The following is a 14,654-nucleotide window of genomic DNA, read 5'->3' on the forward strand; positions in this document are numbered from 1 at the left end:
CTTCATAGCTTGTGGGCCATATGCCAGGCAGGGGGCAGGACATAGCCGGCCCTCAGACTACAGCTTGTGGGCCCCTGCTCTAAGAGTTTACAATCTCAAGTAAGGAGTTAAAAACCATCCCCTTTGGCAAACAGAAAATCTTTTTCTTCTCCTCCTCCAAAATCTGATTTCTGTAAAAGGCAGTTTTAGTCAGTCAATCTGGAAAAGCTAGCTGAGTGTTTGCTGGGTACAAAAACATTGCTAAACACTAGGTAGCACACGAAAGGTCTCTGCACGATCAAGGTGAGGAGAGAAGGGAAGAGTGCCATTGCCTAGGATGGGCTTTACCAATACAGACAGAGGTACTATCTGTATTTGAAGATGAGTAGAATTTGCACATAACAAGACTGCAGTAAAAGAGAAACAGAGAGATAGGGACAAAACCTTAAAAAGTAGCCCTAGGGGCGCCTGGGTGGCTCAGTGGGTTAAGCCGCTGCCTTCGGCTCAGGTCATGATCTCAGGGTCCTGGGATCGAGTCCCACATCGGGCTCTCTGCTCCGTGGGGAGCCTGCTTTCTTCTCTCTCTCTCTGCCTGCCTCTCTGTCTACTTGCGGTCTCTCTCTGTCAAATAAATAAATAAATAAAATCTTAAAAAAAAAAAAAAGTAGCCCTACATGGCAGTGAAATTTAAAAAAAAAAAAAAAAAAAAAGTAGATTTAGTGGCAAGGAAAAAACCAGGAGAGCCAACAGCCACTGAAGCCAAGAGAAGAGAACATTTGAAGGAGAAAAGGGCTTAATACTCTCAGTGTGGTTACTGGGGAAAAAGTAAAAGTAGGTCAAGGCATTAAACAAACAGGGCCCACTGGTGACCTTTTACAGTGTTGTTTCAGTTCAACAATAGAGGTGAGAGCCAGGACGAGGGAATTAAATAGGGAATAGTTTGAAAAGGATGATAGCAAGAAGAATGGCTTTTTAGAGAAATGAACTCTCATTTCTTCAAACAACAAACATTCTAATGAAAGATGCTGGCTACCTTCCTAGTAGCTTACTCTAATATGAAATATTCTAATTAGAAAATTGGTCCTTGGGGCGCCTGGGTGGCTCAGTGGGTTAAAGCCTCTGCCTTCGGCTCAGGTCATGATCCCAGGGTCCTGGGATCGAGCCCCACATCGGGCTCTCTGCTCCACAGGGAGCCTGCTTCCTCCTCTCTCTCTGCCTGCCTCTCTGCCTACTTGTGGTTTCTCTCTGTCAAAATAAAATAAAATAAAAATAAAAATAAAAAAAAGAAAATTGGTCCTTACATTAAACTTTTATACCCTTTGAAATCAAATGGCCCAATTTTTACGGTAAGATCAACAATTAATAAAAGCTGCATCTATCTTAAAACACTGAAACAAAACATAGCCAAGACTTCAATAAACTCTTCTGGAAGGAGGTTATCAAAAAATACGTGTATACACAACAAATGGCTAGTGTCCTATCCCCCTCCTAAGTGCATGTCTGTTTTTCCTTCTTTTAGAAAATTTTATTTTGACAGTTTCAGACTTACAGCGAAGTTATAAGAATAGTAAAAAGAATTCCTGGATAACTTTTATCTTTCTTTTTTGTTTAAAAATAGGTTTACCATCAACATTAAGAAACACATTACTTAGCTGAATTTCCCGTTTTGTTTTTTGTTCTTTGTAAGGAATTGGAAAACAAACTTCAGCCATTCAGTTTAATTTTTTCCTTAAGATTTTTATTTATTTAGAGGCACCTGGGTGGCTCAGTTAAGCATCTGGTTTCGGCTCAGGTCATGATCCCAGGGTCCTGGGATCAAGCCCCACGTAGGGTTTCCTGCTCAGTGGGGAGTCTCGACTGTCCTTCTCCCACTGCCCCTAATCCTGTCCTCTCTTAGTCTCATGCATGCACACTCTAATAAATAAAATCTTTAAAAAAAAAAAAAAGATTTTTATTTATTTATTTGAGAGTGAGAGCAAGGGAGATGACAGGGGGAGAGAGAGCCTGATGTGGGGGGTTGATGCCAGGACCCTGAGATCATGACCTGAGGCAGATGCTAACCTACTGAGCCATCCAGGTGCCCCAATTCAGTTTAAAAAGTGCTGGGGCCAAGTAGTTTCATTAAGTTGTCTGTGATGCAGTCACAAGCTGTAGGGAAGAAAAATCTAATATAAGCTCACTTCCTAGAACGCCTGTGCTCCTTTATCAGTGAGCTGAGGTCTTCCATCGGCTCTGCCCTGTTCTCCCTCTTCTCCTTCTGGGATTGACTAAACGCAGGTTAGTTAGATATTCTCACTCTGTCCTTTAGGTCTCTTACTCTCTCAGCTCCAATTTTTGCCTTTTCCTCTGTCCATGCAACATTCTGGATGATTTCTTCCGACCTAACTTCCAGCCCACTCTGTCTCTTTAGCAATGTCTACTTTGCTGCTAAACCCATCCATTGAGCTCGTTTCAGTTATCGCATTTTATAGTTCAAGCATTTCGATATGGTTTTTAAAACTACAACGTAACTGCAATGCTTTTGTAACAGTTCCCAATTACCTGGTAACAATTTGAAGCTTGGCTTTTAATTTCTCTGAACACACTAAACATAGCTGTTTTCAGCCTGAGTCTCCTGACTCCAGTATCTCGTGTCCTTGAGTTTGGGATGTCTGCTTATGGGGAGCAGTCTCCTTACAGGACCAGCTATCTCTGTGTACTGGCCATGTTGGGGAGAAAGTTCCTTGGAGGAATATTATTAGGCAGAGAGTGATGAAACTATCTCCTGGAGAGGATTTTTCTTTGCAACTGCTGGGTGCCTCGGGGCACTCCCAATCCAGAGCCTCCTTCATCCAAATTCAAGAACTCATTCTCCACTTTCTCCTTTGAGAATCTTTTTGTTTTTTCACCTGTAATTCTCCTTTGAGAATCTTTTTCTTCTCTGCTTGGAATCTTAACAGTTAATTTTTATACTGCTTAAGGATCCTCTTTCTCATATTTTTCCCTTATATTTTCCATGTCTTCACCTTTGCCAGAGATCTTAACTTTATCTTCCAATCCTTAATTGAATATATGTACATTTGTGTGTGTATATATGTGTGTGTGTGTGTGTGTGTGTGTATGTAATTTCCATGGAGTCTCTTATTCTCCAATTGACCTTTTCCACAACATCTTAATAATCTTGATAAGTGAAAATCTTCAGAAAGTTGTATGTTCACTCCCCTAACTCATTTCCTACTTCACATGATTATCAAGAATAATGTGACTGCTTTTGTTATGGAGAAAAGCTACTACAAAACACTAGTATGTCCAAGGGAACTGAAATTGTTAAGTGTCAATAGTGTCAATACGTATAAGTAGCTTAGAGAGGAAGTGACATCTGTTTACTGATTTTACATCAAGATTAGAATTTCACATCACAGAAAAAAAAATTTCAAGTCACAGAAATATCAGGCAGTAAAAATGACACTATAGCTATGGTGGTAAGGAGAGACAATAATTTTGTTCTATATTCGATCTGCTGTTGTTTATTCTACAGTGCAATGGAACACTTAGTGACAGACTTTCAAAGAAAGCCTTTCTGAAAGAGTTGAGTTTTTTGGCAGGGGAAAAAAAGAATTCTAAAGAGCCATGTAACCAAGAAGTAATTTTCAATAACAATATATAATACAGCTGAAAATTGAATTGGATAATGGATAACAAAAGTCACAATGTTTTCTTCCTCAGTGATAATATAGTTTCTGGGGTGACTGTGTGGATCAGGTGGTTGAGCACCCAACTCTTGATTTCCGCTCAGGTCATGATCTCAAGGTGGTGAGACTGAGCCCTCAGCGGGGAATCTGCGGGGAATCTGCTGGAGATTCTCTTTCTCCCTCTCCTCTGCCCTTCCCCCACTCTTGCGTGAGCATGCTGGAGCGCTCTCTAAAATCAATAAAAAATTTTTTAAAGAAGAAATAATATAGTTTCTAAATGCCAGTCTCTCTTTGTAGTCATTAATGTCTGGGGTTTTTTTAGGTAGGCTCCACACCTAATGGGGGGGGGTTCGAACTCACGACTGCAAAATCAAGAGTTCCATGCCCTACTGACTGAAACAGCCAGGTGCTCTTAATATCTTTTTGAAAAAAAAATTACTATATAGCTCTCAATCTCACTTCTCTTCCCTAGAAAACAACAAAAATGAATTCAGCTGTTCAATACTCTTCTAATACTGTGAAACAAAAGTAATCATTCAAAACAAGCATCTTTACTGGTGTTTGAAGAATTTAATTGTTACTTTGTTACCTTAGGACAAACTGGAATTGGCCAGGGAGGCTTGGGCCATGGGAGGTATGTTCTCCTTTTTGACCTTGGCAGTAGTTACAGTGTTCACTTCCTGATTATTTGTTAAACAGTGTATCTATATGTGTGTGTGTGTATTTCATGTAGTTTTCTATGTATATGTTTCATCAAAAAAGATAAAATAGTACATATTTTTAAATAGCTTCCTTAAGCAAATTAAATAAAGATCTCATTTTATTTAAAATTAAAGTAATTTTTTAAAGTAATTTACAAAAGATGTTAAGGGGCAGAGGTAGAACAAAAGCAAAAATGAATGAAATTTTTGAGTTACTGTCATTTACATCTTTCAAGAAAAGTCTCAATGTGGCTAGATAGATTAAAACCTATTTCCAGGGGCACCTGGGTGGCTCAGTGGGTTAAGGCCTCTGCCTTTGGCTTGGGTCATGATCCCAGGGTCCTGGGATAGAGCCCTACATAGGGCTCTCTGCTCAGCGGGGAGCCTATTTCCGCCTCTCTCTGTCTCTGCCTGCCTCTCTGCCTACTTGTGATCTCTGTCTGTCAAATAAATAAAATATCTTTTTTAAAAAAACCTATTTCCAAGTAAAGTATTAAAAATTAATACAGTTTAGGGAGCCCGGGTGGCTCGGTCGGTTAAGAATTGGACTCTTGGTTTCAGCTCAGGGCATGATCTTAGGGTGCTGGGATCAGCCTACTGGGGCTCCATACTTAGCAGGGAGTTGGCGTCTGCTGTCCCTCTCCCTCTGCCCCTCCGGCCCCCAAAATGAATAAATAAATCTTTAAAAAAAACCAAAAACTTAATATGGTTCCCTCTTTCTCTAAATTTAAAGATTCCTGTATATAAAGTGGAAAAGGCACAAATTCATCTCCTTTTTATATTTTCCACGATTTTTAGTGTATTTCAAAATAGTTTATATTTTCCAGGATTTTTAGGTGTCTAAAGAAATGGCACTTTCTTTCTTTTTAAGATTGTATTTATTTATTTGACAGAGAGAAAGATCACAAGTAGGCAGAGAGGCAGGCAGAGAGAAAGGGAGAAGCAGGCTCCCTACTGAGCAGAGAGCAGGCCTTGATCCCAGGACCATGACCTGAGCCAAAGGCAGTGGCTTAACCCCCTGAGCCACCCAGGTGCTCAAGAAATGGCACTTTCATGGTGGCCTTTGATTCTGGACCGAGAGCACTTTCTTTCTATTCCTTCCCAAATACCTCACCTGTGCCTTTGTTTGCACGACACCACCTCCTCTGGTGAGCACAAGCTCCAGCTTGGATATCTCCTCTTCACTCTGCAGTTAGACGCCATGCTTTCGAACATACCCCCGGTTCCATGTGCTGCAGCACAGTTCTGGCAGAGTGATTCTACGGCTTAAGGCCAGCTCAGAGGCCCCCCAAACAGACGCCACTAAGACCACTTCTCTCTGCGAAGCTGGCAGTCACTGGCGGTCTGCTTGCAAGGGGGCAGTTATCTCTGGCAGTACGTCTCTAGGTCAGTGTGGTTTCTCCAATCACAAGTTTGTAACTGCCTCAGGGATGAACAAACCGCATCTTTGTTCTTATCTCTTAGATCAGAAACAGAAACTCTCTGAGTGGTGACTACCCTCTGAGTCTGGCCTAGATCTTCTTCCCTTGTACATTCTCCTTTCAGAGCTGTCAGGATTCCCTCACAAACCACCGTAACTAAATAGGTTCCTTTTATGGTTCAAAAAACACAGTACAGTGCTTCTTTAGTTGTCAGTTCTTCCAAAGTCCTTCTTAAGGTAAGAACATTCTTATTTTAGCTAGGAATAACCCAATGCTGGTCTATTACTGCAGTAACAACTCTCGAAAGGGCCATACAAAAGAAAAATGTGGCTTCTACCTCCCAAAGTCATTAAAGACTTTTTCTCTTTCTTATTAAGGCACCCAGAACACATAATATTACACCAAGCCAAAAGGACCAATTCTCTTCATGGAGTAGAATAGCAATTGGCCGTTATTTATTAAAATCTTACGGCAATGAGCAATGACTTGCTTTCTCGTTTTGTTTCTCTTTGAATAGTAGATGAAGTTGATTTTTTTCCAAGGCTGCTTTTCATCACCAGCATTCCTGATCCTTGACCTATGCAGCTGTTAATATGCTACACACATATGCTCGGGCCCCTGAACAGCCAGTGCAGTTAACCTTTTGGTTTTCTCCAAGTCAGTTCCTATCTTGTTAGTGAAATTGATGTTTTTTCCTTCTAAACATAATAATCTTATCTGGCATAAAACCATATATAATTCATTGGTTTTTATGAATCTTTTTCTCCCCAAGGGTTTATGGCCTGTGGGTTCTCATGTTCTGAGAGAGGCATGTTCATTCATGGTAATTCCAAAAAGTGGGCTACCATAGCTACTTCACAAACACGATTATTACCTCTTGTGCGTTTGGGCATAGGTAATTGTGGGAGGCCATATTCTACCTTTATTCTCAAAGTGAATTCCTTTGACTGAATATAGGTGAAAGATTACATTTTCTGCAGCTAATGACTAAAAAGTAAAATACTGGACACTGAATCAAAGGCACTTTATTCTAACTATCTGTGTTCAAAGGGACTTCTCCATATTCATAATTCACCCCCATCGTTCTGTACTGTAATTGCCTATTAACCGTCTGTATGCCTCAAAGACAGGAAGCCCCTAGTAGGCAGGGACTGCATCATAATGGCTGTTTTTATCTGCAGGGCACACGGTCTGGCAGATGGTACACCCTCGTAAGTATTTCTGTTGATGTGTTAGTACTGCATTCAATTCAAAGTCTAATTCTTAACTAGCCACGATTTTAGACTAACTGGCACACACCATTGCCCCAACATTTATGGAATGACTTCTAATCAGATTTCATCACAGTTCAAACAGGTATGCCCAACTTCAAATACCTAATGATCTCTACCTAAACACTGAGCATTTTTATGGGAGGCAGCAGAAATAATGCTAACCCTGTGATTTGAATCTTTCTGTTAATTCAGACTTGGCTACTAACTAGCTGACATTGGATCTTGTGGATTATATGGTCTCAAGTCCCTGGCTGAGCCCAGCTCTTAAAATTCCCAGGAGGCATGAACCAGTAAGGGTACTACCAACATAGCAAGCCCTTGTTAACACTAGAGGGAGCTACATCCATGTCACCACTGGGGTGGTGAAGAAGACTTAGAGGCAAAGCATCTTTGAATTGGAAGACTGGCTCTCCAGCCACAGTACATGCTCTCTGCCATCACCTCCCTCTTCCAAAGGGCACAACACCCCGCATTTGACTTTCATCTGCACACCTCTGGAGCTGTAATTCTAATTCCAAAAGAATCAAGTTGGCTCGAGTCATTTCTACAGATTTCTTTCCCTGTTCGGTCTACTTTTCTTTCTTAATCAAACTAACAACAACAACAACAAAAAAGCAAAGTGATTAATGCTATTATTGGAAAAGCCCCAGGAAACGAGATGGCGGAGGAAAAAGAATCATATCACACTGAAGCTGGGGACTGGGAAAATAAGTAAACTACAGCTGAATTAATTAGCAGCTTGCCACTCAAACCAAAGCTACCACAGTTACTCTGACAACAAGAAAACCACTCAAAAAAGAGGAAAGGTATCAAAGAAAAGAAGAAATTGACATAGCTCTGCAGGGTAGGAGCCTGAATGCCTGCCTAAGAGGGAATCTGGTCACTGCCATGTCGGGCTCTGCAGTAAGAACTTTGCAGCTGCTGAAGTGATGTCATCAATTAAAGGTAATGGGGTCACACTAGGCATTTGGCAAGAAAAGTGCCCAGTACCCAGATAAGGCAATAGAGGATGAGGGGGGAAGGAAAAAGAAAAAGCATTTTTAAAGCTAAAGATTATTCTGAAGTTATATACACACACTCTCCTCCCAGCTCCCAAAAATGTATGGCCTTGAAAATGTATGACCTAAATCATTACAGAACAAATGAAATGAAGAATCCAAAACTTCTCTGTTATATCAACTTCTGTTTCCCTTTGCCCAGAGGCACAATGACATGATAACCTGACAGAGATGGCATAAACTGTGGTTGTTACAGAATGTGGTCTGTAGGAGAAAGATAAATGCCACCCTGAAGAACCCTTTTTATGGAAATTTCATAGGTTAATTTAACACCCAAGAAGCAAAGCCTCAACAGTCAGAGACCACCTACTTTTCAGAACACGGGCTATTCCTGAATGAAAACAGATTACAAAACAACTTTAGAGAGGGACTATAGGTGAAAAGTCTACTACAACAAAAGAAATAATTCTTTTTAACTTAAAAAAAAAAAATGCAGACCCAATCCTACAGAGCTAAAATAGAGTAAAACTCCCTAGGTTAAAATCAACGTATTCCTATGAGTTCAAGTAGTCAGGGTTCTAAGAGACATCACAGCCTCAACAGACTCAAAAAGATTTCTTTTCCTTTAGGACATTAACACACACACACACACACACACACACACACACACACGTGTATGTATGTATATCTACATATACATATATGTATGTGAGTATGTGTGTGTATTTTGTTTTTTTGCCAGACCTTTGAATCAATGATCCTCATGAGAAGCATGAGAAAAATATACTTTACTGTTAAAAGGAGAACAACTTGTTTTCTGCTCTTATCTTAGGACACATGCCAAAGGATTTCCAATTCACCCTGTTATGTACTGACCTTTAAAATGTTTCGTCCATCAAATGATTCTCTTTCCTTGAAGATGTATTTGCCATCAGCTGTATAGAGATTGTACCTGCCTTCAGCTGTAAATATTTCAAAGATAATGTTAGAAGAGATGCTTGGGTTATTTACATTTGTTTTCTTTTGGGTTTCTATAGGTATGACAAGCAAAATCCTCATGTACTACCGGGATCGTGGCATAATAGGAGGGAAAAACATCAGTCTGAGTCAAGAGGCCTGGCATCCAGTCTCAGTGTGGTCATGAATTCAGTATACATTAATTCATTCAACACTGTCCAAGTACTCAAGATATGTTACCTATGTAATTAAGCGTATTCTTTTTTTTTAAAGGATAGTGGACATACAATGTTATATTAATTTCAGGTGTACAACATAGTAATTTGACAATTCTATACATTACTCACTGTAGCCACCATCTGCCACTTACCATCTGTCATGCAATGTTATTACAATATTACTGGCTGTATCCCCTATGCCGTACTTTACAGCTCTGTAACTTATTTATTTTATAACTGGAAATTTGTACCTCTTAATCCCCTTTACCTATTTTTGCCAACCCCATCCCCACGTCCCCTCTGGCAACCACCAGGTTGTTCTCTATATTTAAGAATGTGTTTCCGTTTGTTTGTTTTTTAGATTCTACATGGAAGCAAAGGGGTGCCTGGGTGGCTCAGTCAGTTAAGTCTTTGGTTCAGGTCATGACCTCAGGGTCTTGGGATCAAGCCCCAGGTCAGGCTCTCTGCCCAGCAGGGAGTCTGCTTCTCCTCCTCCTTTCCCTCGATGCAGTCTCTCTTTCTCTAATAATAAACAAATACACTTTATAAAAAAATATATAGATTCTACATATACGTATAATCATTTGGTATTTGTCTTTCTCTGTCTGATTTATTTCACTCCGCATAATATGCTCTTGGTCCATCCATGTTGTCACAAGTGTCATTCTTTTTTATGGCTGAGTTGTAGTCCGTTGTGTATGTATACACATGGACACACACCCCCACACACATCTTTACCCATTCATCAGAAAGACAAGAAATAACAAGTGTTGGCAAGGACACAGAGAAAAAGGAACACTCATGCCATGTTGGTGGGAACGCAAGCTGGAGCAACAGTATGGAGTTTCCTTAAAAAAAAAGTAAAATAGAAATACCACATAATCCTGTAATTCCACTTCTGTTTTCAAAGAAAATGGAAACACTAATTCCAAAAGATATATGTACCCCTATGTTTATTGCAACAGTATTTACAATAGCCAAGATATGGAAGTAACCTAAGTGTCCATCAACAGATGAATGGATAAAGAAGATGTGGGGGGTATGTTTGTACATGTAAAATGAGCCATATTATTAGGTAAATTATGTCTCCTCCATGGACTTCAGTTCACTTACGCAGTTCCAGGTTAAGACTAAGTGATCTCCAAAGGTTCCCTGTGGTCTAAAAACCCAATATTTTGTATAAGCTATATGCATTTTTAAATACATAAAAATATTTTAAAATCCACACATTTGGTAGTCAAAAATGCTGGCAACATTAATTTGGGTTGCAACCAACATTAAATGGGCTGGTTTAAGGACTCCCCCAAAATGAGAGAGCCCCGTTCAGTTGTAATCAAAGGTGTCTTTACAGACATTCTACATAGAAATGCAGCGAATCTATGACCTTGTGTTAATTTAGCTTGCTAATCCCAAAAGACATCCTTAAAGTATAGCAGGAAAAAGGATTTCAAAGGAAAGGGATGGCAGGTAAGAAAGAGTGAAACACCATATTCTATGTCCTTTTCAAGTGAAAATTCAACCAGAGAAGAATCTAAGGTATAGAAAATTCAAAGCGTCCTTAAGAATTATTTAAACCTCAGAATATTTTCTAAAACATCAACCCCTTTCCTGTCCACCAAGAGACCCTCAAAAATATCTGTACTTCCAATTCTGGAATATGCTCTTTTATTATATATAGATATGAAGACTACCAAGTCAGAATTGGTAAAATATGTCCAGGTCGGTAACTCCATGAGCATAACATATGTTAACTAGTCCACCGGAATTACACTTCGGTAACTTCTAATGAAAAAGTATTCTCTTAATCAAAGATCCCAAACCATGTATATTTCCCAAATTAGAAACCGGTCCCCTGTTAACAGGAGATGTGAAACTTTTAAGATATATTTATTTAATTTAGAGAGACAGAGAGAACATGCACATGCATGTGCCCCTGGGGCGGGGGGGCAGAGGGAGAGGGAGAGAGAATCACAAGCAGACTCCACACTGAGCACAGAGTCCAAAGTGGGGCTCGATCTCATGACCCTGAGATCAGGAGCTGAACAGAAATCAAGAGTCAGATGCTCAACTGACTGTACCACCCACATGCCGGTGCCCCAAGAAGTGATATGAAACTTTAAATTCATACTAAGCAAATATCAATTACAAAGCAGTAATGAGGAGCGCCTGGGTGGCTTGGTCAGTTAAGTGTCCAATCCTTGATCTCGGCTCAGGTCTTGATCTTGGGGTCCTGAGTTCAAGCCCTGTGTTGGAGCCTACTTAAAAAAAAGAAAAAGAAAAAAAACAGTAATGATATCTGAAGACTGAAATGGGTTTTGGGGGGTAGGGGGCATGGAGGGAGAGAGAATCTCAGGTAGCCTCCATGCCCAGTGCAGGGCCCAATGGGGGGGCTCAATCTCACAACCCTTAGATCATGACCTGAGCCAAAATCAAGAGTTGGATGCTTAACCGACTGAGCCACCCAGGCGCCCCTGAATTATGTATTTTAAATGAGTGAATCATATAGTATGTGAATTATATCTCAATAAAGGTGTTATATTCAAACTATCTCTAGTAGGAAAGGATAACTAGACTGTGAACTAGAACATTTTCTTACATGGAGCTCTAGTGCTAACTGAATATAAATTTGGATCCACAGAATTTAGTAGATAGATTCCTTTATAATTCAACTCTTTTATGTCAAAATGTGGTTAATAAGGGAGTATGGTAAGAGTTCTAAAGCAAGATTTAAGGACTAGGACATTTTCAGAATGTATTGCTGATAGTGTTAAATGTCTAATAAAATACTGTCTTTACCAGCATTGTCCAAATTAGTAGCCTCGAGCCACATGTGATTACTTAAATTTAAATAATTTAAATTAATTAAAATGAAAAGTTCACTTTCTCAGCCTTGTAGCAACCTCTAAGTGCTCAGTAACTACACGTGGATAGTGGCTACCATACTGGACATCACAGGTAGAGAATATTTCTATTATCACAGGGAGTTCTACTGGATGATACTGAATACGATATGTCTTTTTTTTTTAAAGATTTTATTTATTCATTTGACAGAGATCACAAGCAGGCAGAGAGGCAGGCAGAGAGAGAGAGGGGGAAGCAGGCTCCCTGATGAGCAGAGAGCCCGATGTGAGGCTTGATCCCAGGACCCTGGGATCATGACCTGAGCAGAAGGCAGAGGCTTTAACCCACTGAGCCACCCAGGTGCCCCAATGATATGTCTTCTGAACCAAAGAATTGAGAGTATATTCTAGAGTTCTAGAACTATGTCTTTACATAGAGATGTTAAAAAGTACATCATCTCAGAGGATCTGACTATGCTTCCAAACTTAAAACTGACCACCCAGAACAAAATAAACACCATAGACTCCTTTAAATGTTCCCAGTGGACAAGATACCTATAAATGTATATGTATATACAAGCATACATAAATATACATACATACATACATACATATATGCATATATAAATGTGAAATATTCCAGAAAATATATTTTCTGAAATTCCAAATATTCTTCTGCAATACTACTACCCAAATGCAAAAAAAAAAAAAAAAAAAAAAAGTATTGCATCAGAACAAGTATAGAGTTTTGGATTCTATTAAGTACCCAAACAATAATCTATAGGCTTTGACTGAGTCATTTGAACCAATTTTGATCTCAATGCTCCTGAAGGTAAAATAGTGATTTATTTAGAAAAATCTTAAATAAAATATAATCTAACATCACAAAACATTAACACTATAACTAAAATGTGGACAACTACATATCTCTTAGTCCTACAATGGCTCTAACCAAATGGGGTTAATATTAAGTGACTTCCAGTTGGGATCTTTGGTACATGTCTGAGAGAAAGAAAAAGATGTACAGCTGACCCTTGAACAATGGGGATTAGGGGCAGCAAACCCCATGCAGATGAAGTTCGTATATAACTTCTGACTCCCCTAAAACCAAACTACTGTTGGCCAAAACCCTTACTGATGATACAACCAGTCAATTAATATGTATTTTGTATATTATATGTATTATATACTGCATCCTTACAATAAAGTAAACAAGAAAAAGGAAAATATTTTTTGCCTGACTTTATTTGAAAGAGTGAGAGTGAGAGAGAGCATGAGAAGCAGGAGGTCAGACTCCCCACTGAGTGGGGAGCTCAATGTGAGTGGGGAGCTCAATGTGAGCTCAGATGTTTAACTCACAGCCATCCAGGTGTCCCAAGAAAAAAGAAAATTGTAAGGAACAGGGGCACCTGGGTGGCTCAGTGGGTTAAAGCCTCTGCCTTTGGCTCAGGTCCTGGGATTGAGCCCCACATCCATCGGGCTCTCTGCTCAGTAGGGGGCCTGCTTCCCTTCCTCTCTCTCTGTCTGCCTCTCTGCCTACTTGTGATCTCTGTCTGTCAAATAAATAAAGTCTTTAAAAAAAATTGTAAGGAACAGAAAATATGTTTATAGTACTATGCTGTAGTTACTGAAAGAATTCCTTGTATAAGTGGACTGGCACAGTGCAAACTGTTGTTTAAGGGTCAACTGTACTTTGACAAAAGGGACACACAACCTGTCCTAAAGTACAAATCTACAAAGAGTTTATGGGTTCAAGTCCTGATGGAGTCCTCTTCCAACCTAAACTTCCTAATATCAAGGTCAGGTCCTAAACAAAGGAAATAAAACCTGAACATGAGATTTTGGTGCTGGTATATTTCAAGCACGTTTTAGAAGGAGAAGCTGCATGTAATTTGAATACGTGGCTCCTGAGCAGATGATGCTGACTGTGCTGGAAAAGCTTTCACTTGTGGGTAGGGCAGGGAAGGCAATGGGAAAAAAAAGAAGAATCCTTTTTGAAATGCAGGTAACTATCCCAAATGAAAGGTTAAAGCAAGGCATTCTTACATAAGGCTCAGATTCCATGAGAGGAAACATTATTACTCTTAATGCCAGGTTTCTCAACCTTGGTGATATTGACATTTCTAGATACTTCTTTGTTAAGGTAGGCTGGCCTGTCCATTGTAGAGAGTTAATAAGCAGCATTCCCAGCCTCTTCCCACTAGATGCCAGGAGTAACAACACACCCTCAAGCCCCTAAGTGTGACAACCAAATGTCCTGGGATGGAGGGATGGGGGCACAGGGCAGAGCTGTCTGTAGTTGAGAACCACTGGACTAACCTAATCTTTCCTCCTTCTTTCGTTTTTTCAAAAAGCCACCAAGTATTGCAGGGGACACACTTATACTAAAATAATTTTTCACTGTTTACCTAAAATTTACCTGGGCCTCTTGTATTTCTTTTCGCTAAATCTGCCAACCCTATGTGCAACAGAAACCAAGGATCCGGAATGTCACGGTCCCACACTAGATACGTTCCCTGTCCACTTCCACTGTGCTCATCAAAACAAGTTAGAGATTCAAAGGAAGAAGATTACCAGAGAGTCTTGGGTAGCCCG

The 14,654-nt window shown here is 39.8% G+C and overlaps 1 protein-coding gene across 2 annotated transcripts in view; it reads right to left on the reverse strand.

Moving 5' to 3' along the window:
* Positions 1 to 14,654, reverse strand: part of ASCC1 (activating signal cointegrator 1 complex subunit 1) — a 103,787-nt gene that overhangs the window by 19,573 nt on the left and 69,560 nt on the right. For both annotated transcript variants that reach the window (XM_046026862.1, XM_046026861.1), the window contains exon 9: positions 8,921 to 9,006. In XM_046026862.1, coding sequence (XP_045882818.1) covers positions 8,921 to 9,006 — 86 coding nt within the window. The remainder of the gene's footprint in view (positions 1 to 8,920; positions 9,007 to 14,654) is intronic.

Source organism: Meles meles, chromosome 13, assembly GCF_922984935.1.
Source record: "Meles meles chromosome 13, mMelMel3.1 paternal haplotype, whole genome shotgun sequence".
NCBI lineage: Eukaryota > Metazoa > Chordata > Mammalia > Carnivora > Mustelidae > Meles > Meles meles.